Source organism: Pteropus alecto, unplaced genomic scaffold, assembly GCF_000325575.1.
Source record: "Pteropus alecto unplaced genomic scaffold, ASM32557v1 scaffold25, whole genome shotgun sequence".
In the NCBI taxonomy this organism is placed as follows: Eukaryota; Metazoa; Chordata; class Mammalia; order Chiroptera; family Pteropodidae; genus Pteropus; species Pteropus alecto.
The window spans coordinates 948619-975443 of record NW_006441955.1 but is presented as its reverse complement, the minus strand read 5'-3'; the positions used below and the strand labels follow the sequence as shown (position 1 = coordinate 975443).

Genomic DNA, 26825 nt, shown 5'->3' with positions numbered 1-26825 from the left:
GAATTTATGAGCAAGCTCGGTGAGGACCAGCAAATCGAGCGGCTCTCAAGAGGAGACTTGGAGAGCAGAGGCTACTGGTCCGAGCCCGAGGGCGTGAATCCGGGCAGGCTCCTGTGGCACACGGAACCGCAGAGTGCTTGGGCAGGACCTGAGCATTGAGCCTCTTTTGCCCCGCCCCGCCCCGCTTGCCCTGTCCCGGCGCCCGGAACTTTGGGCGCGCGGAACCTCCGCGTCGGAACGCGGGCGCGGCAGACCCGGAGCGTGATGGAGCGGGCGCGCGGGCCGCGGGCCGAGGCCAACACACCCGAGGACGAGGAGGAGGCGGGGGCGGTTATGGCTGCCGTGGTGGCAGCCGCGGGTGGCACAGGTCCGGCCGTCATGCAGGTGGCCGGCCTCTATCGGGGCCTGTGCGCAGTGCGCAGCCGCGTCCCGGGCCTGGGGCTCGTGTCACCCGCTCAGCTGCGCGTGTTCCCGGTGCGCTGCGACTCGGGCCGGCCTGCTGGGGGTACCGACGACAACAGGGTCGGGACCGAGCTCGAGGCCAACCCCTTCTACGACCGCTATCGCGACAAGATCCAGCAGCTGCGCAGGTGCGGGCCCCGGCGGGCTGGCGGTGGGCAGGGAAGAGGGGCAGCGCGCGGCCTACGTTTTCGATGTGACTGGCGTTTTCAGTGCTTCCAACAGGCCAGGGAAGTGGGTGGCGTTATTACCGCCCCTACTCTACAGATCATATATATAGGTTCAGAGAGGCCAAGTCAGTTGCCTAATGTCCACACAACTAGTGTCAGAGCTAAGAGATTCTATAAAGTCCTGGCTCTTTTCCCAGTTGTCTGTTGTCTTGGGGCTCTAATTCTCAAAATGCTGAGGTAGACTCATGATGACAGTCTTTATGAAGCAGGAAGCTCTAAGACACCCATCCTCACTAAAGAAATGGGAAAATGGAGCTTTCCAGAGAAGGGCCTTGACTTACTGAAGGTCACATATTGAGTCAGCTGGCCTAGAACTGGTGTCCCCAAGCTCCTAGCTAGAGTCTTGACTGCAAGGAAAGAAGATTGGAGGTGGGAGCAGAGCATCAAAGACCAGTAGTTTTACAGTTAGATCATCAATCGAACACTCATTAAGATGAGAAAATTGAAGATCAGATTAAGAAATCAACCCAAGGTTACACAGCTGGCTGGGATTCACCTGACTTGGAATCCAGGTTCCTAACACTACCCTTCTGCTTCCAGATGAAAGGACCTGGAGATTAGAGGAGGTTGAGGTGGGTCTGAAGAGTTCAAGTGGAAAGAGCTGAAGGAGATCAAAGGTGAAAATTACAGGGGCTTGGGAGAGAATTTGGCAGGGTGGGCAGGCAGTTGTCTTATGAAAGGAAACCAAAGACTGAGTCCTGTAACTTCTTTGAGTTCTGTCTCATCTGTTTCCACAGCCTTAGTTTACTCCATCATCTTCACCTAAACTCTTGCTGTCATCCTCTAACTAGTCTCCCCCACTTTCAGTCTTGGCTCCTTCCTCCCCTCTATCTCACTGTTACTTTCTTCTCTTTTTGAAAGAATGGTGGAATAAATAAATGAATATTTTTGCTGTCCTTCTAACAGCATCAAATATACTCATATATTTGTCATCTTAATAACCTTTCTTTGACCTACATTCCCTTTCAGCCTTTTTTCATTGTTTCTTTTTACAAACAGGCATCTCAGAAGAGCTGTCTGTTCATACACTGAATACTTCACAGCTCCCCTTCGTTCTCACTCATGCACTAGTTAATGACTGGTTCTACTCTCCTTCCCTACTAGATTATTACCATCAACATTTACATGTACTGCTATCTCCTGAAGAGTGAGCTTTCCACTGACTTCTGGACAGTGTCCATATTCCTTAGTGTTCCACAGAAGGCTCTCATTCTGTGAGCCTTGTCTCTAGTTTTATTACCAAAATTTCCTTTAAGCACTATGGTCTAGCACAAAGGGATACAGGAATGTGGTTGGGGAGGATGTTCCAAGTAAGGGGAGCAGCAGCAGCAAAGGTACAGAGGCATTAAACTACCTCACCATTTGAGGCAAATTTTCATCATAACACCTTTAGCACTTTACTTATTTACATGTCTTTCTCTCACACTAGATAGTAAGTTCCTTGAGGCAGGAACTCTGTCTTATTTATTTTTGTATCCCCAGAGCCCAGCAAGGTAAGCAACAGGCAGGAGACAACAAGTAAAATTTGTTGGATGAATGAAAATGAGAGGGAAAGGGTAAATCCTAGAAGCGTCTGAGTGAGACAAGTTGGGGAGGTGAGAGATGGGAGATAGAAAGCTGGGTGGATCCAAAAGGAAGAGCTGAGGTTGAGGCAGATAAAAAGGAAAATAAGAAAGTAGGATCAAAAAAGGATCAGTAGAACCTGGGCCAAGTTAAGGGAAGAGGCAAGAGAGGGCCCGGCCTTAAGGCCCAAAACCAAACAGGTAGGATATCATGAGATATTTTAAAAGGAATTACAGTCCTGATTGGTTAGTGCTGGGGCATATTCACTAAAACCTGGGCTCTGGAAGCACCAGCCACAGGTTTGGTGTTAGCCAACAGCAGGACAAGGCTGTGTGCCCTGCTGACTCCACCCCAACCCAGAATCTGGATTTTTGCATCACACTCTGCATTGGTGAATTGGGAAGATTTGATCTAGCTCCAGGCCAACTGTATCTAGGATGTGGACCAACTGGAGGTTTTCCAGAGAGCAGATCCACAGTGAGAAAAGATTCATAAGTCATATATATGAAAAGGTGCCCAGGAAAATAAAGAAATTTAACCAAGAGAAGAGAAATTTAGGGGATGACATAATAGTGATTTTCAAATATTCATATAAAAGGAATTAGACATTTTCTCTTGTTCCTGGGGGCAAAAGATACAGAGAAATAGATTTAGGCTCAGAACGTTTTAATAATAAAAGATGTCCAAGGCAGGAATGTACAGATCCCACTGCCTAAGCCATCCCTCATTCTCTCCACTCACCATGGAGGCTCAGGTATGTCTGTGGAAACCAGCAACACTGACTCTTGTCCTGGCACTTGTAGTCCTCGCAGAACAGTTGCCACATCCCACTGGGAAGGATCCCTGAAGCAACTTTGCACCAAGGAGCTGGCCCACTATGGAAGGAAAGAAGATACACTCATGTACATGGCAGTGAAGGGAGTGGTTTTCGATGTCACCTCTGGAAAGGAGTTTAATAGAAGGTCCTCAGGACTCCATCAGAGAGGTGAGCAAGATTCTTTGGATCTTGCAGGTATCACCCATGACACTACAGATCTCATGGCCAAAGAGCTGGAGTCCCTGTATAATGTCTTCTCCAAAGTATACAGAGCCAAATATCACATCATCTGCTACACAGCCTAAAGAATTCTTAACAAGGACGGCAACCCCAACCTGAACTTCAGACCTGAAGAATAACCCCATTTTGACATAAACGACAAGTTCTAATGTTCCATGTGCAGAAGCAGGTTCTTTGGAAGAGAGTCAGAGAGATACTCAGGTGCTAAGTTTTCTCCTGCAGATAGGCTACCTGAAACCTCTTGAGTTACCTGCTTCTAAATAAACAGATGTTTAACCTGGGAGTTGGTGGGGGAGAAGATGTTCAAGAACTAGACATATCCAAGTAAAACACCTAGTAGGTATGCTACTGGATTCTTGCCTGAGGAAGTAACAGCAATATGGCTCAAAGTCCCCTTCCCATCCTGAGGATTTGAACTCCAGTACCCAGAGTGTAAGTACCTGAGAGACCAAGCTCTATGTGGATATCCTTAGGAATATCCTGCAGCAAAAAAATGTTACATAGGCCTCTTGAGGATTAACAATAGTTGAATAACAGATTTATTTTTCTACTTTCTTGATTCGTAGGCCTGTGCTCAGGCATAACTGAGGGCAAATCCTTCAGCCTCTGAATAACCTCTCTTTGAAAGTGGAGCATGATGCTTTGTTCTTTCCAAATGTGAAATGGCCCAAGTGGTTTAACTTTTGGTTGACCTTTGATCAGGTCTGACCCAGCTGCTTTTGAGTCCCGACTGGAGAAGCGCATTGAGTTTCAGAAGCAGCCAGTGGGGCACTCCAGGCAAGGTGACTTCATCAAATGTGTGGAACAGAAGGTAAGACCTGGCCCTTTTTGTGTTGGCTTACCAGTGCTCTGTATCCCCACTCCCAACCCTAATCCTGGGAGAAGCTCATTGATGGGTCAGCTAGATAAACTGAACATAGCCTCTCTCTACTTAGCTCAGTCCCCATCCATAAATGGTATCCCGCTTTTACTGGTAAATTACTGTGGTCACGGTGCAGATATAGAGGGATGGAAAAGGTAGTCACTGCACCTAGGGGTACATTTGAGCAATCAAGGTAAGGCATACATGGCAGAAGGCTGTAGAGATCAGGGGGCAAAAAAGTGCTTAATAGCTGTTATTGTCCTTAAATAAGAATCAAAGCTGGAGAAAAGCATGTTGAAAGCTGTGAATAGGAAAATTAATCTAATGCAGTACTTTTCAAACTTTTTGACCATGACCCCCCCAGTAAGAAATATATTTTACATTGTAATTCAGTACGCAAATATATGATTATAACTGAAACAAAATGTTTACAAGACAATGCTTTTGCTATATGTAATGTACTCATTATTTTTTTTTATCTCTTTAAAAACTTTGGCCAATTCAGTAAATTGATCTTACAACCTATGACTTGAAAAATACTAATCTAAGATGATGCATAGAACAAACTGGAGTAAGAGAGGCCAAAACCAGAGAGAATGTGCAATAATCCAGGTGTGAGCTGTATGTCTGAAATAAGAGAGTTTCAAGGGAAAATTTGGGTTCTACATTGTGTTTTAAAATGAGAGATGTTTATTTTACTTGGAGAATAACCTTTTTTGATCTTGAATTTTTTTTTTTTTTTTTTTTTTTTTTTGCTTTGGGTATCCTGATGTTTAAGAGAATCCATTCAGTCTTTTAATAACTGGTTGAGTTAATTAGAATAAGAGCAGTAGTCAATGGGTTAATCATTAACAAGGTTGGAGAGCAAATCCAACCTCCTATGACAAATATAGTTTACAACTTTGTGTGACCAAACAACTTCCTGCTACAAATATTTTAACAAATATAATTTCCTATACTAAACATAATATCAAGGTCATAAGTCAATAATAGCTCTTAGAAATATTACTGTGTTATAAACTTTAAATTTATATGGGAAAGCTCTTGCCCCTTTTCGTAAATAGACTTAGAATTTCAACTTTTTAATAAAATGTAGAATTTAAATTATGGCAACACTTAGGTAAATATTTACTTACCGTCTTTCTTATCTAGCTAGATAGAGGAAGGCTAGTGGCTAATGACTCTATTCCCAAAGTCTTATCTTTACTTTGAGTCATGGGTTCCTATCACAGGAGACGCAACATCCTCTTTTTATAATAAAAGTTTTTAAATTCTCTTTTTTTACTCTGAAATGTAGACAATATAACCGACCTGCACACATAATTTATGGGGGTGGGGATTGGGGGACAGTGTCAATATAATTCTCAACTATAATATAAATGAAAGTATTTTTTAGTAAAATACATATGTTAGTATGTAAGTTCTTGAGCACAACTATGCTTTGAGACCTAATGCAGTCATCAGATGCCTCCACCTATATGTGGAATCACCATGAATACATAAGCAGCAAATGCTGACTGGTATAGGGGCATTGTGTTGGTAATTATAAAAACTTCCAAACCCTGAGCAGTATGGTTATCGGTGACCCTTATGAGATTCCACAATGTACAATTTTCTCTCAAGTTATATAGGTACGTTTCTGAAAATTTCAATATTTACCGTGGTTTCAATTATCATTTTAATTACCTTATTTCACAGGTTCTAAAGTCTACATTTTTTTCACATTTTAACATCTCTGAAATTGTCTTAAAAATAATATGAAATGAAAATATTTGTTATTGTTTAATTGGCATCATTTTCTGATACATAAAATAATGGTGCTTAAGATCACTGGTGTCTTAGATAAAATGCAATAAGCTTATACTTGGCCCTTAAATTTTTATTTCTCTAAGTTAAAATGGAAATGAACAATGAATTGGAGGGACATTGTGGGAAAAGAATACACTAGGCTTGGTGATTGAAAGGTGAAAGCAGCTGTGCAAATGGAGGGTTTTGTTTGTTTTGTTTTCACAGTACACCTGAAGGTGAGTGGTATGAAAATGAAATCAACTTTTTCTTTGTTGGACAGTTTACATATGAAGGAAAGACTACATTAAAGTGCTGCCACAGTATAGGGGTATGACCAAAAAGACCAGGGTGTATCCAATAGGTTTTTCTACACTGGGCTTTTGTCTAATTTGTAGGTACGAGTTCTATGGGCATCATTTATCAAAGGTTTGGATTCATTAAAGCACAGAGTAATGAAGCCAGGGTTTTATGCAGAAAATGTTTTTCAGCTTCGGAATCCCAGGTATAGGTTGTACTCCTTCATCTGAAAGGCATAGTCTTGAACTAAGAAACTTTAGTGGAAGTCTCAGAACAGCCCATCCCCACTGTCAGAAACAACTCAAAATAGGATTTCCTGACTGTGGCCTTTATCAGAGGTAGGGGCCTAGCAGAGAAAATAATCACTTTCAGTTGTTTCGCGCCTTTTGGGTGGGGAGTCTAACTTGATGGAATATTAAAACCGAGTATTGGAAAAAACTCCATAGTCTGCTGAGGATGTCTGCTGTCAAAAGTGCTGTCACAGAAGCAGCCTTGGAAAATAACATCTTTCCATTTCTTACCTTCTCTATGGCTCACTGTGGAGCAGATCAGAGGACAGAACACAGGAAATCCAAGCAGCCCCAGTTCTGGGAAGGAGTCCCTCATATCCGTAGTCACAGATATAGAATGGACTCTCAGTATTAGTAGATGCTGATTACTACCAAAGGAATCCTTTCTCATTTCTGTATCTCAGAAGCTTAGTCAAAGAAAAATTTTCTCACAAACAATAACTCTTAGAAGAGCGTGTACAGTTACTATACAGATTGGAGAGAAGTGAGTTCTTAGGTGCAAAATTATTAAATGAGATATTGGACTCCTCACCTACCTTGGTGGTCTTTTTCTTCTGGCTAAAGTATAGACTAATATCCTGTCTATCATGTATTTCAGGCAGAGACCTTGGGGAAACAGTCTATGAGCAGAGGATTCACTAAGGACAAGGTAGGTTTCTAATTAAATATCCAAGTCTGAAGCCTCATGTAACATCAATAACAAGAGGCTGCAAATTTGAACATATTTACTGTGGTTCAGTGATTTTGTGACTTACCAGCTGTGGAGATGAGAAATATTTCTATGAATTTTTGTGTCCTTGATGTAACCCTTAGCATAGTGTGGGTCCTGGGGATACTAGAGGAAATATGAAGGAAATATAGTGATACTCTTCCTTTCTATGGGAATTAGTTTTTAAAAATCAAATAAAAACATATTTACTCTGTCATTTAATTTGCAAATAAGGGGTCACTCCCGGCATATTAGCAGTTAAAGATAACAACCAAACTTTCTCCTCTTACTATTTGCAAAGTGCTGCAGTAGTCATTGGGAGGATGAAGTACATACAGATGCTCCCAGGAATAGAACTGCGAAAACCTGCTTGGGCTTGGGGGCTCACTTCTCTGAGCAGGCAGGTTTCTTCATACTTGTTTTCTACTTATTGAAGATCTGCTTCACTGTCCTGATGTACTGCTTCCCACAAGCCTTACAAATAGAGTTAAGCTGTTTTATTTTTTTAATTGTGGGTGTTTATTGCCTTTTATTTTCTCTTTCAGACTCTCAGTTCAATCTTTAACATTGAGATGGTAAAAGACAAAACTGCAGAAGAAATAAAACAGGTAATGAAAGAAAATGGATTGGCATATTTGAAATGTGTGCTCTGTGAACCAAATCTGAAAGTAGAAAGGAGCATACATTTCCTGACACCTCTTTCTAGCCAGAATGAAAGGTGGTCATAAATAGCAAAAGTGATGAATTACATGAAAAATAGTGACATAATAAAACTTGTCTTTCTCAGTCTCACTCCTGTATGTCCTATCAACTCCCATTTCCCCTTTCTTTTTCATTCCTGTTGCCCACATCTTATTTAAAATCATCGGCACTCAATACCTGGATTACTGTACTTCCTTTCTAAATAGGTTTCCCTGTTCTCATCTCCCACTCCCCCTCTCATATCCTTACCACTTGGATCCTCTTAAAGTTCAGCTTTCATAATGGAGAAGCATAATTTATTGGTTAAGAACACAGACTCTAGAACCAAGCTGCCTGCTTTAAGTCCTAGTTCTGTCACTTATTAGCTGACTGACTTTGATAAGTTAGTTAACCTGTCTGGGCCTTAGTTTCTTTATCTGTTAAGTGGAGATAATAATAGTGCTTACCTCATAGTTATTTGGGGAATTAAACTAGTTAATATTTGTAAAGCATTTAGAACAGTGCCTAGCACAAAGTGTTATATTTGTGTTTTTAAATAAATGAATGAAAATAAGTATTACATTAGTAACCTGCTTACAAATGTTCAGTGATTTCCCATATTCCTTTGCTCGACATTCAGACTCTCCATTATTATAAGACCTTCTGCAGGAAGCTTCCTGGACACTTTCCTTCAAAGCAGTCTTGATCTCGCCTGCCTGTTTGGTCATTCTGTATATGCTGATTTGCATTGCTATTTAAATTTTCATGTTTGTTATTCTTTTCTCTAAGTAGACTATAATAAACTATTTATTCCCATTCCTTAGAGTTCCATGAATTGTATTTTAACTATATTGAGAGAATCAGAATAATAAAAGCAATATGCTATGTGTCCGGTACAGTACTTAGTGTTTCATATAAACTATTTCATTAAATTCTTACATCCACTTTGTAAAGTAAGTGCTATTATTCCCAATTTGCCACTGAGGAAACTATAACATAAAGAGATTAAGTAGCTTAATTAGTGGTAGAGCTGTGACTCAAACCCATGTCTGACTCTGCATCATATTCCCTATTGGAAATTGTGCCATTTGCAATGGTTCTCCTTTGGGGACTATATCGTTCCTTTCAGCAGGCATTTAATTTATCAAATACCTGTTAACTGCCAGACTCTGTGCCAGATATGGAAATAAATGAGAGATCTACTCTCAAGGAGTTTTAGCCTTGTGGAAGGACAGATACAAAAATAAGAACAGCACGGGTTTCTAATGTCTGTTAATAGAGGCTTATGCAAAGTCTCAAGGAAACCTCAAACTGCCTTTGGGAAGAAGTGGGGAGAGAGAAGCCAGGCCTAGGAGTCCCGAGCATATGACACATACCATTTAGACCTATAAATTTAGATACAAATTTGTGTTTATTAAAGCAATTTTGAGTAACCAAGGTCAACTATGTTAGGAAACATCTGACAGTCTCATATATTTCAATGTTGTTTCATGAACTATCTATTAATATAAGTTAAATAAAAATAAGCAGGATATGCTGTTCTTAAAATGAGAAGATAATGTTTTGACATGAGAAAAAGAAAACAAAACAACTTAGGCTGCATTGATAGGGTGATTTGTCCAAGTCCTAGGAAGTAATAGTCCTCCTGTGCTCTTTGTTGGTGAGATCACACTTTGACTAGTGTCTTCCATTGGGGCCCCCCATTTTTTTTACACTCCTTTTTCTTTTCTTTTTAATGCTTACAGCACTTGGTATTTCTAGGCGATCTCCCATTGAAGTACTAACCAGGCCTGACCCTGCTTAGCTTCTGAGATCAGACGAGATCAGGCACATTCAGGGTGGCATGGCTGTACACAGAGCCCTCCATTTAAAAAGGAATGTTATTAACAAAGCAGAGCAGCTCTTATGGAGGGTGACCCCATTCTCCACACTAGCTCACTCTGTGTCACTTTGGCTATGATACCTTCTCCTACTTATATGCCTTTGCTAATACTGTCATTCTCTGCTTAGAATGCGTCTCTTCTGTCTTCCCAGCCTCCCTGTTCACCTGGCTAACTCCTGATCATTTTTCAAGATATACCTCAAGTGTCCTCTCCTCTGGCACTTATTTCCTAGCTTGGGTTAAGGGCCTCTTTGTTGCCCTCAGAGCACCATGGCTCTGGTTGGCATTGTAATTAATTCTGTTGTGCTAAGCACAAACCTACATTATTTCAAGCAGTCTTCACAACAGTCCTGTGAGGTTGATATTATCACTATTTTATTCGCGGTTATATTGATATTATTTAGTGATTTTTCAGTAATTTGCTCAAAGTAGCATAGCCAGAAAATGCTTGCAGCTGGGATTTGCATCCAGGTCCACCTGACTCCAGATCCTGGGTTCTGAATGACGGATGTCCTGCTCTCTGAGAAGGCCCACAGCTGGCTGGAGAGTATGGGTTTTGGGAGGGAAGAGAGAAGATATGAAAAAAAGAGCTTGTCTATTACATACAAGGCACATCTTGAGAGAAATGATTAACAAAGTCATAGAATCTATCTTTCTGACAGGAATTTGCTAAGAGTTGCAGTTTAATCATCTAAAAGAGTAGACAATATTAAATCTTTTTTGTAATCATGTACTAGTAATAAAAGCATTATGTTGGGTTTTCCTCCCCGTTATCAAATAGCATATTACTCTGAGCAATGAAAGCTGTCACCATTTCTTGGCACAGGTGGAAAAGATTACCAGCATGTCACAGACATACTCTTTTTTTTGTACAGATTTGGCAGCAGTATTTTGCAGCAAAGGATACAGTCTATGCAGTTATTCCTGTAAGTAGTTTGGAGGGGAAAATGAGAGTGTTATAGCATGAAGGTCAGGTCTCTACCCTTAGCAGGCAGTCGCCTTTACTTTTCCTATGTTTATTGCCTCTTGAGAACTTACATTTATAGCTCTGAGGGTTTTTATTATGCCCTGAGCACTAAAGATTGGAAGCTCCATATGGTATATTTATGGCTCTTGTTTTCCCTCTTTCTGGTTTAGAAATGTCTCTTTGAGTCAAGTCTCTGACAAGGGAGCATGTTGTAAGTTCACATTGCTGAGTAATTTCCAACCTTCCGATTTCCAAGTCTTTTATTTCTTTTTGGTGTTTTCGAAGCCATTGGAATTTAACACAGGGCCTCTAGCATAGCTTTCTTCCCTGCTTGTTTGTAAGTGACCTGTGTCTGAGCTGACTTAGAGCCTCCTCCTGGTCTTTTTCTGGCATTTCCCCTTAGCAAGTGGTATTTTCTTGTTTTTTTTTTTTTTTCCTTCCCACCTTCTTGAAATTGCTGTCTTGGAGATAGTTACTAGCCATTGCTTGACCATTGAGATATGTGATTTGGGAAGGGGTACTGCTGGCTTCCTCTGGTTTAATGTTCTTCTGCTGACTTTTACCATAAGAAAGCATTTGATGTACTGGGTTATTGGCTAGTTTTTTTAATTCATCTTCCCTGAAGAGGAAGTATCTTAGGTTAAGTTTATATCAAGCACATAAATATATACTAAACTTAGATGTGTATGTATAAGATTAAGGAGGAAAACTTACAAAGAGAAAAATAAAGCCAGTCTTCTGGTTGTCATGAGAGTATTGCTATTTTTTTTTCTACCTCTTATACATATATACCCTTGCCCTTCATAAGTTCAACAGCCAAAAAATCTGCACTTTTCATGATATTTTAGATGTCTAACACTGGCTCATTGTTCAAACAGGCCTTTTTAGCCTTCCCTCAGACAGACTTAGTGACTTGATGTCTCTGACACTTGACAGAGTCCCATGGAGAGTCTGGAACATTTGGAGTATACACTCTTCACACACAATTCTGACATTGAACAGCAGAGCATACATATGGTTTTTCCTCTCTGTCATAAGAGGGATTTGTAAATGCTGGAACTTAAGAGATCATTTTAGTTATATTTTAGTTCTAGAGTCATTTTGGTAAATTTAAATGTGGTTCTGTCCTTTTACGTTTTCTTGTTTGTGAATTTTATTCTTTTCTAACCTACAGGAAGAGAAGTTTGATTTGATCTGGAACCGAGCTCAGTCCTGTCCAACAGTAAGTTTCTGGTGACTATATAAGGATTACTTATGAATACTGCCAAACAAGGATATAATAAATATAAAAAATAAATTTACAAATATTAACCAATCTCTTCATGTTCCAAACAATCTCAGGTTATAGTGCTCTGTTTATTTAACAAAGATGCTCATATTTTGATTGTACTGATAACTGAGATTTTTTTAGCCTTATGAAATCCTGTGAGTTTGGCCCAATAAGTCACTGGCTTTTTAGATACATCTCAACCCTTTCTGATCTGGACCTTAATCTGTCTGTATAAGTGAACGTTAGATGCAACACCTTAGACCTTAATATTTTCAACCTCCTTTAAGTGTCTGTTTTATTGGCAATTTTCAGTTTTGGCCATACTATTCTATTTATTTGTGCCTAAAAGGAATTATGAGATTGTTGCTGAAGTAATGAACTACCAGAATACCTAAGGGAAGGGGAATTTAATCAGGTGGACCAGCTGACTTGTTGTTGGTAATAATTTCAAGGGTTCTCTAAAAAAGTTTCAGACATTGCTGAGAGAAAATAAAAATATCTAAGTAAATGGAGAAATATACCATGTTCATGGATTAAATGACTCCATATTGTCATTTCTCCCCAAACCAATCCATAGAATATAATTACAATCAAAATCTCAATAGGCTTTTCTAAAAAACATTGACAAGCTGATTTTAAAAATTTGTATATTCAAAGGACCCAAGATAAAAAACAACTTGAAAAAAAAACAAAGACTTACATTACCTGATTTCAAGACTTATTATAAAGTTACATTAATGAAGACAATATGGTATTGGCATAGAGATAGACATATAGATCAGTGGAACAGAGTAGAGAATCCAGAGGTAGACCAACATATGTGTGGTCAGTTGCTTTTTGGCAAATGTGCCAAGGTAATTAAATGAGGAAAGGATAATCTTTTCAACAAATGGTGCCAAAAAATGGATATCCATATGTAAAAAAAAAAAAAAAAAAGAACCTCTACTCTTGTCTCATACTATATCCAAAAATTAACTCAAAATAGATCATAGATATAAATGTAACTTCTAGTAAAAACAATCTTAGATTGAATCTTAGTGGTTTTAGTTTTAGCAGCTCAGATTAAATCTTAGTGGTCTTGGATTTAGCAAAGATTTTTTAAGTACATCATAAAACGTACCAACTATTAAAAGAAAAAAGTCAGTAAATTAGATTTTATCAGAATTACAATTTTATATTTGTGTACCCATGTTCATAGCACTATTAGTCACAATAGCCAAAAAGTAGAAGCAACCCAAATGTCCATTAAATGATGAATGGATAAACAAAATGTGATGTGTATGTGTGTGCATGTGTGTATATATAAAAGAATATTATTCAGCCTTAAAAAGGAAGGAAATTCTGACACATGGTACAACACGGATGAAACTCGAAGACATTATACTAAGTGAAATAAGCCATTCACATATATATGAAGTATTTAGTGCAGTCAAATTTATAGACAGAAAGTAGAATGGTTGTTGCCGGGGACTAAGGGGAAAAGGATAGGAAGTTATTGTTTAATGAACTGGAGTTTCATTTTGGGATGATGAAAAAGTTTTGATGATGAATGTGGTGATGGTTTCACAACATTGTGAATATTTAATGCCACTGAATTGTATACTTAAAAATAGTTAAAATGTTAACTTTTATGTAATATGTATAAAAAATTAAAATTTTTTACTTTTCAAAAGACATTGTTATGAAAATAAAAAGATAAGCCACAGACTGGGAGAAAGTATTTGCAAGACATATATTGACAAATGTCTTGTATCTACAATATATTAAAAACTCTTACAACTTAAAATAAGAGGACAGGCAACCCAATTTAAAAAATGGCAAAAGATATGGATAAGTCACTTCACCATTATACTGAGTAGAATGGCACATAAGTACCTCAAAAAATGCTTGGCATCATTAGTCATAATGGCAATGCAAATTAAAACCACAGTAAGATACCACTAGCAAGACTGAAATTAAGAAGATCATACCAAGTGTTGGTAAGGATATGGAGCAACAAGAACTCTGGTAAGAATGTAGAATGGTATGACCACTTTAGAAAACAATCTGACAGTTTCTTTAAAAGTTAGGCATGTACCTGCCATACTACTGAGCCATTCTATCTTAGATATTTTCCCACAAAAACTGAAAACATATGTCCATACAACTTGTACACAAATAATTATAGCAGCTTTATTCGTAATGACCAAATACTGAAAATATCCAAATCTATCACAGGTGAATGAATTAAAAAATCATGGTGTGTGTATATATACACAATGGAATAATAACACTAAGAAGGAATGATATAAAACTATTGATATATGCAACAGCACAGATAGATCACAAAACGTGCTAAGTGAAAGATTCTAAACCAAGAAGAAGTACAGATTCGGTGGTTCCATTCATACAAAATTCTAGAAAATGCAGGCTGACCAATAGTGACAGAAACCAAATCAGTGGTTGCTTAGGGACAGTTGGGGAGAGTGAGGTATAAATTACAAAAGACACTTTTCAGAGAAACCTTTGGAGAAGATGTTCATTATGTTGATTGTGGTAATGGTTTCGCAGTATACGTATATCAAAACTCATCTAGTTGTACACTTTAAATATGTGTAACATTGTACTTCAAGTATACCTCAATAAAGCTCTAAAAAGAATATTTTCCCCTAACAAGGGAGGGGCCAGCTATGAGATAGGCGCTGAGGTTCTCTTATCTAATAATAAAACTAAGCCTGAGTGGTTGGCAATAAGGAGACGATTCCATGACTAATGTGTATTGGACTGATTATAATTTGTTGTGTTCTGGCTTCATTCTTTTCACCACTTATCCTCAGTTCTAAATATCTCTAGCATAAAACTATTTCTTGGTGTTTAGAGCCCTGAAGTCAGCCATAGATGATAGAGTATGAACTGATTACAGTAATTTGAACAAAAGGTAATTCAGCAGCTTTAGAAAGTGTAGAAACTGAAAAACACCCAGATATTCATCAATAGAAGGATAAATTGTGGTAAATTTATATAGAGAATTTTGTATAACTGAAAATTAATGAATTAGAGTTTATATTTATCAACATCAATAAATCTCAGAAGTATAGTGTGAAGTGAAAAAAGCAAGTTGCAAAAGTATACATACAGTTTGATAAGATTTACATTTTAAACATACCGGCGGTACTGTTTCTTATCTGTGGATATATACATACACACTAAAAGTATGAAAACCTGAAAGGGAATGACAGACTGTAAATGCAGAATAGATGTTACTCGGATAGGACTGGAATGGATTACAGAAAGAGCTTCTAATTGGATATTTAATTGGATATTTAATGTTTTCTTTCTTGGGTGGGTCGGGAAGTATATGTGTGTTTATTATGTTATCATGTATGAATTTCATAATTTAAAAAAGTGTTTTAAACCAAATATTGAAGAAATGGAGTGAATGATACAGGTGGTTGGACATAGAGCAAATGATTTTATTTATTCATCTACTTCCTTGTATATTTGTTTTCCACAGTTTCTATGTGCGCTACCAAGAAGGGAAGGCTATGAGTTCTTCGTAGGACAGTGGTCAAGTACTGAACTCCACTTCACTGCACTTATAAATATTCAGGTAGGTGGCTTGTGCTCATCCCCTAGAGAAAAGAGGCCTACCCTTTTATGGGACTATGAGCCCTTGATTAGGCTTGAAAATACAGCATTATCTACTAACTTCCAGCAGTACTTGCTGTGGCATTGATGAATTGTCATCCTTGGTATGTTGGGCTAGCTTTCTAAGCCCCATTCAAGTCCTAAAAATTGGAAAAGACTCCAAAACATGTTCTATGCCTACTGAGACCTCTATAACATTTACTGCATGCTCCTCACTTAACAAACATGAGTGAATTATAATGGTTACCTTTTTTAACTTTAAGGTAGGCTCCATGTCTTATGTGCATTTTATTAGTCAAATTAGCACTTTTCAAGGTGTTAGATGCATAGTTTCCATTCTATAGATGTTGTTTTGTTTACTTCCCTCATTCCTTTTTCTTTGTTTTTCCCAACTATTAGAGTAAGATGTTTGATCCAAAGCATTTGAAGCTTTTAAAATAAAAGTATTTTACATCAGACCATAACTAGGATTGACATTCTATATTTGGAGGCCAGATCTGGCAAAAAAACCAATCATGCATAATAATGGCTTTGAAGTTGGGGTAAAAGGAATACAACATAGAATGAAGGGGCAGCTTTCACTTTGTTATTTTATAATTCATCTAACAATCATTTATTTGGCATATACAAATATCCCATGAGATAGTTACTGTTATTATTTCTATTTACAGAGAAGAAAGTAGGCTCCGAGAAGTTAGTTCATACTGCTAGTATGTGGTAGAGCTGGGTTTGATTGACTCCAAGTTATTGACTCCAAAGTGTATGATCTTAATCATTATGCTATTGTGTTGGAAACTATGCTAAGACCTAGATACCTGAGACAAAGTTCTGGCCCTCATGAAGCTCATGTTCAAGTATAAGAAAAAGATCCAGAAACATAATTATGATCAAAATGATCATTATAGTAGAATCATAGAACTGAGCGGCTGAACTCTTAAGAATGCCCTAGCAGAATGCAATTAGCATTAATATGATGGCTAGGTGGAGGGCAAGGGGAGGAAGGGAGCAATTGGGGGGATCATTTTATGAACTATATGGATATCTAACCAATGTACTATATACTTGAAACTAATTTAAATAATTTTTTTAAAAAAAGAATACCCTAGCAATACTTAGGTATTAATAATCAAAAGGACTCTTGCTGAAATTTTAGAGATGAAACCCAGAGATCTTTTTTGAATGTATAGTTGTTTCCGCCTATACTATATGAAGGCATTAGCTTTGAACCCAGCCTGTCTTCCTAGTCTGGGTTGAGGTCTAATAACCACTGCCCTGTTCATTCTTCATGAAATAATGATGTTCTTACTCTTCTTTTACCCCTACTTCCCACCCAGATTTTATTTTAAAACTGCACATTACGAATCTGGCGCAAGTACAAACTCTCCAGCTGTTTGCTACAGCTTAAAAGAACTAAGTCTTCAGAGCCAGCCAAGGGGAGTAGATTTCAGCTGTGAAATGCGCTAGTCCATAAATGTGGCAATTACACAGGCATATTGCTTTCTTTAGAACTTGATTTGGTAGCTGCTTGTGCTGTTTTGTTTTTAAATATATGACCATGATGAAGGATTCACTGCCTACTGTAAACATTTTCTGGGAAAAGAGCCAAACCTTTTTCAATTGAAGACACAAATAACACTGTGCAAAATGTCACTTTCATTGTGCCTTGGCAGGCCTGACTATCTATTCCCCAACATACCAGTCCTTCGACTCACTAGCCACCCAAGGGGCTGATAAAGGCCAGAATTTCCTTTAGACTCTCTATTGCTCTGAAATTGCAGTTTTGTTGTGGTGGTACCTTACTGAGCCTTGATTAAGTGTTCCTCCTTACAGACCCGAGGGGAAGCTGCAGCCAGCCAGCTGATTTTATATCACTACCCTGAACTTAAGGAAGAAAAGGGCATCGTGCTGATGACAGCAGAAATGGATTCCACATTTCTTGTAAGTATCAACTTTTACCTCTTTGGATTTACCTGGTAGCCCTGAAGGTATTTATTCTTTGGCCAAAGTTCATGAGAGGTAAAATTCCAGAGACCTACATGTATTTGTTTATTACACAAAGTTGACAATTATTTTGTCTTAATCAAGCTCTTCCAAGTTGAAGTTACTTCAAGTCCTCAATCACTTATTCACAATTTTGAAGTCCAAACACTCTGTAAACACTGTCTGCACCTGTTACCTTTATAAAATCTAAAAATTCTGACTCCAAAACACATCTGGCCTAGGGCTTTCAGGTAAGAGACTGAACAAGTATGGGAAGAGATCAGTCTAGAAAACTTCTCAATCTTTTATCTTCCTCCACACTGTTCACATATACAAATGTATCATACACAGTGATTTCCTTTGCTCATTTTCCCATTCCCTGGGATAGAGCATCAACCATATGCCCATAAGTAGTGATATCCATTGTGTTTGTTCCCTCTAGTGCCAGGAGCAGTTTTATATTACTATACAACCACCCTGTTTGTCTACTCTTTAGTCATTTCGGTCTCATTTATCTGGCAGTGTTTAAGTTCAGGATTGTCCTCAAGAGACTGGCCAATTCCATGACAATTTTTTTCTTGAGATTCTTTATTACAACAACCACTTATTTTTCCTCTCTTACCAACTGCATATAGAGAAGAAAAAGTGATGATACTTGGCTAGTATCTCACAGTAGCAATAAGTCCCAAGTCTTGGACATAGTTGGGACTCTACTTCCCTGTCTATTATTCCTGAAGCTGTTGAGTGCTATTTTCCCTATTCTTCCTTCTACCCATCACACTCAACTGGAAGGTACCTAGAATATTATCCAGAAAAATTGAGTTGTCGTTAACTGAGATTTATAAGATTGCAGGAAGAAAAGTTTTGGAAGGAAGATTAGGAGCTCAGTTGTGGACTCATTAAATCTGAAATGCCTGTTAAATATCCAAGTCATAGGCAGTTAGATATAATGAGCCTGAAGTTCAGAGGAGAAGTCCAGGCTGGAGATATAAATATGGCAGTTGTCAGCATACAGATTGTTATTTAAAGCCATGAGACTGAGTGAAAACACTGAGGAAGTAAATGAAGATAAAAAAAAAGAGAAGAGGTCTAAGAACTAAACCCTGCAGAAATGAGGAAGCATCAGCAAAGACTTAAAAGGAACAAGTCAGGAGGAAAACTAAGATGGTAGAATGCGCTGGGAGCTAAGATAAAATGTTTCAAGGAATAAATCTCACTTGCTGGTAGGGAAAATGAAATGAGGACTGAGAATTTACTACATTTCACAACATGGAAGTCATGGAGGACCTTTATAAGGGAAGTTTCAAAGGAGTGGTAGGATAAAAGCATGATTAGAATGCATTTAAGAGAGGATGGGAAGAGAAATTAGAAAGAGTAAGCAGAAACAGATCTTTCAGGGGGTGTTTGTGTGAAGCAAAGAAGAAAATGAGGCATTAGAGGGGAAAAAGTGGGAAAAAGACTTTTTTGTTTTAAATATGGAAGAAATAACATATTTGTATGCAGATGGAAGATCTAGTAGAAAGGGAAATGATAATGTGGAGAAAGAAGAGAATTGTTGAAGTGATATTTTGGGGTGGGTAGTCCGGAAATGAGGGGTTGATCTTTGCCAGAAATATAACAATAGAAAAGCCAGGATATCATGGCACAGAGTTAAATGGATAGAGGCGGTAGTAACCTATAGTAGTTCTCTCCAGATTGCTTAGAGAAAAGTAAGGTTCTTAGCTGAGAGTGAGGATGAGAGAATAGGTGTTGGACATTTGAGTGGAAAAAAGAAAGTGTGAAATTGTTGTCTAGGACAGGAGTCAGCAAACTACAGCCTGTGGGCCAAATCTAATCCACTGTCTGCTTTTAGAAGACCCATGAGTTAAGATGTGTCCTATATCTTTAAATTATCAGGGGAAAAAAAAACAAAGAAGAATAATATTTTGTGACCTGTGAAAAGTATATGAAATTCAAATTTCAATGCCTGTAAGTAAAGTTTTATTGGAACACAGCCATGATTATTATTTACGTATTACTTATGGCTGCTTTAGCTTTGCAACAGAGTTGAGTAGTTGCAACAAAGAGCCTAAGATATTAACTGTCTATCACTTTGCAGAAAGTGTATGCCAACTCATGGTCTAGGAAAATGGAAGACAGAATGGCTGTGCGGGTACAAGCAGAGAAAGAGAGGGATGAGGGTTGGATTTAACTAGGGTATTGTTTAGCCACATGGTTTAACGAAGTAAGATAGGAATCAAGGAGTTAAAGGTAAATGCAAAGGAATGATTATAATTATTGACCATGGAATACAAACTGGATAAAGAGGGAAGTGAAAACATAAGGAAAGTGAGAGACAGAATTATGAGTCCTGGTGGAGTTAAAGGATTTTTGAAGTTGGGGGTGAGCTTAAAAAATAGGAAATAGTAGACGAAGTGTGGGTGTTTCAAATTGAGATTTGGAGGGGATATAGTTACCGATAATGACTTGGCTTAAGATTTGACATAGGCGTGAGTGACATAGAGATTGTATTTTATTTTCTGGTCTTCAGCAAAGCACAGCCTTTAACCATATTAAAAGTGGACTCTAGTGATCAGAGGAAGCCCTTTCTGCTTTGGCATTTTTACCACCTTGCTCTGGTAGTCTCAAACTGCTGCACAGTCCCCATCATCATTAAAATTTTCTTTCTGGCCTTATAACATTCAGTAGCACACCAGACAACATATATTTGCCTTGTATAAGTCCACTTGACTGTGAATTTCCAGTGTAGTACAATAAATCCTCATTTAACGTTGTCAATAGGTTCTTGGGACTGCAGCAAAACAATAGAAAGCAAAACCAGTTTTACCATAGGATAATTGATCTAAACAACAGTTAAGTTCCTACAGCATCTTCTCAACATTATAACAAATTGACATTGAATGAAGTGACATTATTCGAGGAGCTGCTATAGAGAACTAGACATATTAGAAGTTATTGTAGAGGTATGTGATTCAGAGATAGGAAACCTAAAATTGTAATATTAATATATGGTCTGCATACTCATGCATGAGTTTGTACTTTAGGCATAGTATTTCCAAATACAATAAAGCATATGAATAGAAATACATGGAAACTAGAGGTTTCTTAACTAATTAATTTTAATGCCAGAAATATGGTAGAATATTCAAAAGCCTTATCTCATTCCATGCCTCTTTCAATACATGATTACACTGGAATGCAGTAAGTGCTAGGATAGAGACATGCACAGCGTTCTTGGGGGTAGGGCTCCCTGACCCAGAAGGAGGAAGAAGACTTACTTCCTAGGATGACACCTAGACTGAATGTTCAAGGATGAGCCAGAGTTTAGCCAGCTAAAGAAAGGTGGGAGGGGGCGGAGAATGTTCCAGATGAAGCAAGTAACATAAGTAAATGCTAGGAGGCATAAAATAACTTGGGATATTATGCACAGTTAGGGTTTTGAACAAAAATAGTTGTTATTTCAAGACCATTAACCTATTTATTTCCTAAATACTTTTTAATTCTAGCCTGGTCAGTGTGATCATTTAGAAGACAGTTGCAATAGTCTCTGCAAAAGTTTGTAAAGACCCGAACAAGAGCAGTGGTAGTAGGAATGGAGGAGAGAGAATGACTCCAGAAATATGTAGGGGACAAAATGGGCAGGATTTGGTAAATTGATCATAGCTATGAAGATTGAAAGAGAAGGAGCAATCAGGTTTGTTAATATATCTCTTTATTGAGCAACACAGGGAGTTCATATGTTTATCTTCTTTGGTCTTGGAAAGGGAAGAGACTACTGCTTCACGTTGAGAGTTAAGAGAACAAAAGGTAGGGAGTAAATAAGAAGAGGGGTACTTTCCATAACCCTCGTTGAGAGATAGATGCACATAGCTCCCAGTGCCTTATCTCCCTACCCACCATACTAGTGGTCTTCAAACTAATGGGAGGAATCTTTCATCCAAACAATCTTATTATATATAACCCCAGGCTATAACAGCTGAAACAAAAATGAAGAGACCGGGGTTACCCCCACAGAGCCCCTAGGACTCTTCAGTTGAAATAGTATTATTCTAAAGTGAACCCAGCTGAGATTACCCCACCTCCACCATCCTAAGCCTCAAATAAAAGTTGATTGTCAGAGGCCCTACAGTTCAGGGCCTCAGAGAATGGTGATATCTGCATCAGATTATAACAATGCACTTGCTTTAGAAATGGTTTGCTCTTGAGGCAGGTTTAAATATAAGAAAGGTAAAATTAACAAAGTTATTGACCTTGATCGATCTTAATTATCTCCACCACCACCCCCACCCCTGCCAAAAAAAAAAAACAGTATCAGGAGTACTAGCCTGGGAGTACAGAGGTCTGGTCCTGGCTCTGCCACTTGCTAGCCACATGACCTTGGGCCCATCCCTAGACTTCATCTGCTTTGATTTCCTGGCTTATTAAATGAGAACTGAGTGATCTCTGAGGTCCCTTCCAGCTCTGAAATTCTATTAATTTGAAATAGCTAGCATTTTGGAAAAAGGCTTTTGATTGAAGATCTAGTCTCAGAGATTAGTGCCTGCTTGTGAGAAAATGACCTGAAAGCCCCACAGGAGGGAACAGAGATAAAGCGGCCCAGGGTATTTATAAACCCGTCTTCATCATTCTGTAGCTAGACATAGCACACTTTTGACAGTCAGTTTTAGTGGGAATTTTCCATTATCTTTTAGGGTTGAGTTTTGACCATATGAACACAGTGATGGTGAATAAGTGCCTCTGACTAGAACTGAGGAATGTATAGGAAGCAAAAAAGAGTTCTTTGAAGTAAGTCTTTTGTAAGGTTTCAAGAGTGTAGCCTATGTCCTGACTTCACCTCTGTTACATAGAGTGGTCTAGTCACCATTTCCCAACTTCTGAGCTTTAGAGAAGGTGGCCCCTTCTCTTCCCTGGGGCTCTGCTGGTGGATTATAAATGGCTGCATAGCAAATTACTCCAAAACTTAGTAGCTTAAAGCAACAAACATTTATTACCTCATAGTTTTTGTGGGTCAGGAATTCAGGAGCAGCATAGCTAGGTGGTTCTGGCTCAGTCTCATAAAGTTGCTGTCAAGACATTGGTTAGGACTACAGCCATCTGAAGGTTAATTGGACTGGAGGATCCATCTCTGACCCTACTCACATGGCTGTTGGTAGGAGGCCTCATTTCCTTGCCACAGCGGCTTCTCTGTAGGGCTACTTGAATGTCCTCATGACATGGCAACTGACTTTCTGAGAGAAGAGATTCCATCAAGATAGCAAGACAAGAGCTACAATGTCTTTTCTGACTTTATAGCAAAAGTCATTCTCCATCATTCCACCTACTCCATTTGTTAAAGCAAGTCGGTAGGTACAGCCTACACTCAAGGAAAGGGAAACTAGCCTCCATCAAAGGGAGGAGTGCCATAGAATTTGTGGACAAATTAAAAAACTATCACAGCTGGCTTTGGCACTAGTTTTCGAACCAAGGTGGTATCAGGAACAGGTTTTATTCGACTATATCTGGTTAGTTAAGAACGTAAAGCTGGGTAACTATTGCTCTCCACACCACCCCGTCCTGAAATATGCTTAATGGTTATAAAGGAACTGAATAAAGAGGGAAATTTTGAGCATATGCATTAATTTTCAGCAAACATTCACCAAATGTCACTGTGCAGGGATGTAAAACAAGCACATACTTTGAGGAATTCATACTAGGGAAGAAAGACAAAAAAGAAAAATGGGAAAAAGGATAAATACAAAACAATATCATAAATACTGTGATAGAGGTAAGCATGGGGCAATTTGGGTACACAGAAGAGGCACCTAACTAAGACTTGGGAGTTCTGGGAGTCAGAGAAGCTTTCTAAGCAGTGACTCCTGGGTAAGAGCCCCTACCTGCCACAGGACTAGACACAGAGCTTTGTGGCCCTCTGTAAGGAGGGACCTCACTGTTCTTTTTACCTTACAGAGCGTTGCTGAGGCACAGTGCATTGCCAACCAAGTTCAGCTCTTCTATGCCACTGATCGGAAGGAGACTTATGAGTTAGTGGAGACCTTTAACTTCAGACCAAATGAGTTCAAATATATGTCTGTCATCGCCGAATTGGAACAAAGTGGACTTGGAGTGGAACTGAAATGTGCCCAGAAACATGATAAGACTTAGAGCTATAAGGGTTGGCTCTTTATAGAGCCTAATCAACCCTGGATCATCTAGAGCTCACTCACTCCCTTAAACTCTCAGGAGGGCAACATCTGTAATGAGCAGCCCCTCATGAGTTACCCTGTGTGCTTATACAAGAGGTAATCATGGAGGTGAGCCCTATTACTTGATATTCAGGAACGAAGGTACCCAAACATTCTAATTATTATCTCTTAGCATACTTGAGGTTTCCTTTTTAAGTGTTTGAGATCATAACCAGAGATAGCCAAGGATCCCCAGGAGGGTTGACTTGATTTTACACAATGTAATGGTTTGTTAAAAGTGCATTTGCATTCTGGCCAATTTGACCACACAGCTCCCAAATGATTAGTTCCTCATCTTTATAAATTTGTGACAGGATAATAAGGTTGAAGACCTGCTATAGTTAGATTTGGGCTTTACATACCCTTCCCCTGTGCCAGTTGGCTGGCCAAAGACATAACCCAAATATCTTGATTAGACTCTACAACAACCAAATATTGCAGTCAGGGTTAAGACTCCATCTAGATGCCCCCCAGAGTTGCCTTTAGTGTAGCTGGTTTGAACTATCAGTAGATTTCGGGTATAGTTAAACCCACAGGTACAGTGCCCACATATTTTAAAATTGTTCGTGGCACCTCTCTTCTAACTCTGCCTTTTAGAAGCTGTGTATTTGGAGGGAGTGAATCATTGCAGTGTAAATAAATCAACTTTTTTTGTAAGGAGAGGATCAATTTAGATATGCATGTTTTTGTATGTATGTATATATATTTTTAAATAATTCTTTAGTCGTGCCAGTATTATATGAAAAAGTAGGTGGAAGAAAATGTTCCCGGATTAGATATGGAGAAAATATAGCAATAAAATAAAGTCTGGCTTATAATATTCGTTACACTAAACAGTTACATCTAAGCTGTGTGCTGTTCGTAGTGTCAGTGCTATAGGCTGATTTGATCAAAACTCTCCTTTGGACTCAGTAGTTGCTTGAAACACCAAAAATAAGAAAGGAGCTCTCCAGCACTGGAAAAGTCACATTTGTTTGATAGTGTCACTGTTGTGGCTCCAAGCTCAGTGACAAAAGAGGGTGGTGGTTACATACCAGCCTTCTGAACCTGAGGTACCATATTTACCCACCCCACCCCTGCTCATTATTGTTGTCAGCTGCCTTTGTGATGCCTTTTCTTGCTCTAACATGTTCCACTTTGTGTGCTGCTCCTGCCTGAGATCTGCTTGTATGACACTGAATATGGTGAATGGGACTGTAATTAGTAGTTGCAGTTTGTGTGTGTTTTCTTCATTACGGGTTGGGCCTGTCTCCAAGCTCTTTAAATGAGATGAACTTCCCATTATTTTCTGAGCTATGTCTATTTTGTACTACTGAGTCTGTGTGTAGAAAGAAAGAGAGTGTTTAACCTTCTCTAAAAGTTGAGCTGTTTCCTAATGCAAATTCTGTACCTGCCTTTGGTTTTTAACAGTTCATTTTTTGAGAAACTTGAGTCTGAATATTTTGAGTCCCAGGAATCTTAAGCATCGGATGGAGTTGCTTACATGGGTATCCAGTTATGTTTGCTTTTCCCCCAAGATGGATCCAGTTCTTAGCCAAAGTACATTTCATAACATCTCTACCAGAAGGTGAGAAAATGATAGGAAAAGATGGCTGCTCATTTTATCGTTCCTACCAGCTTTGCCCTGAATCCCCACTTGCCAAAGAAGGATGTATTCATGGACAGTTACATTGCATGTGAGACATGATCAAAGCACCATTCTTTATATTTACCTAGCAAGATCTGGCAAAGAACTAAAAGAAAAATTGTAACATGAATCAGTAAATTTGTCCCCATGGTATTCTAAAAAGTAGAAAGGTTTTAGAGTTAAATAAATCTGGGTTCAGATGTCAGTGTTGTGATTCATTAGCTCTATAATATTGAACAAATTAAACTTCATCTGTAAAATGGGGATAATAGTATCTACCTCATAGGATTATTGTGAGAAATTAACATACATAGACTACAATAGAGCTTAATAATGCCAATTCCTTTCTTCTCTACTTCCCCTGCCTCTCACCAACACAAATTACCATTACAGATGTACAGATCGTTCTTTATTCCAGTTGAAAGAGCAAACTTTATCTTACAAGTTCTCAAACTTTAAGTTGCAGTAGAATCAAAATGCAGATTCCCAAGTCCCAAACCTCAACTTGCTGAATCATAATCTTTGCAGAAAGTGCTGGGAATCTGCATTTCAATATGTGCTCCAGATAATTCAGATGTAGGTTATTCACCAGCCACACTTTGAGAACCATTGCCTTATGTGTTCTTCACAAAAAACATCCATTAGCCAGATTTCCCTTTCCTGTGGACATTAACCATAGAATTGGACTGCTCTGCCCTTTGCCTCCCCTAGTGGTCCCCTTTGCATACTCTACATTGTATTTATTTATTCCCTACTAGACTGTGAGCTCCTTGAGGGCCAGGGTTTATCTCCATTCCCAGTGCCAAGGACATGGCCTGAAACATAGAAGATACTCAGTTGTTTGTTGAATAAATAAACGATGAAACATAGAAGATACTGAAACATAGAAGATACTCAGTTGTTTGTTGAATAAATAAACGATGTGGATTTCAGCCAAAACATTATCTTGTGTGTATGCCTATATTTAAATACTCTGAATTTAAGAGAATCTCTTAACACACACAGATCAAGAACTTACTGAGTAGGAATATTTGTAAACCAAGATATCAAGTTAAACACAGAGTCTCTATCTCACCAATCTGCTGGCGTTAGCTTGGTGGGCTGTCTGCTCAGTGTAATTCAGTAGTCGCTCACAGAGCACCTACTCTGCCACCACCATGTTAGGTGCTGACAAAGGAAGATGAGTGGGATGGATGATTGGGCGATCCTTGCTCTCAAGCTTTGTTCTAGCCACTGACTTTGTCTCTCTGGCCTCTGAGTCTGTGCCTCATATCTAGTACCTGGTCATAGTTTGCCTTGTCTTGTTCTCAGAATG

At 38.7% G+C, this 26825-nt stretch overlaps 1 protein-coding gene and 1 pseudogene across 4 annotated transcripts; one reads left to right on the top strand and one right to left on the bottom strand.

Annotated features, from left to right (window-relative positions):
* The first annotated feature begins 202 nt into the window (after positions 1-202).
* ATPAF1 (ATP synthase mitochondrial F1 complex assembly factor 1) lies at positions 203-26454 on the top strand. 4 transcript variants are annotated; one of them, XM_025052019.1, is made up of 11 exons: positions 457-590; positions 1230-1306; positions 3056-3237; positions 4012-4120; positions 7145-7195; positions 7801-7863; positions 10694-10744; positions 11960-12007; positions 15549-15644; positions 17513-17620; positions 23609-26454. In XM_025052019.1, exons 5-11 carry the CDS (start codon positions 7169-7171, stop codon positions 23801-23803), a joined length of 588 nt encoding a protein of 195 aa, XP_024907787.1. In that variant the 5' UTR covers positions 457-590; positions 1230-1306; positions 3056-3237; positions 4012-4120; positions 7145-7168; the 3' UTR covers positions 23804-26454. The 4 variants fall into 4 exon arrangements, with proteins under 4 accessions (XP_006919218.1, XP_024907787.1, XP_015450731.1 ...); XM_015595245.2 differs by lacking the exon at positions 3056-3237; XM_006919156.3 differs by lacking the exons at positions 1230-1306; positions 3056-3237 and having other exon boundaries at positions 203-590.
* LOC112485894 lies at positions 9673-9791 on the bottom strand (annotated as a pseudogene).
* Positions 26455-26825: the final 371 nt, after the last annotated feature.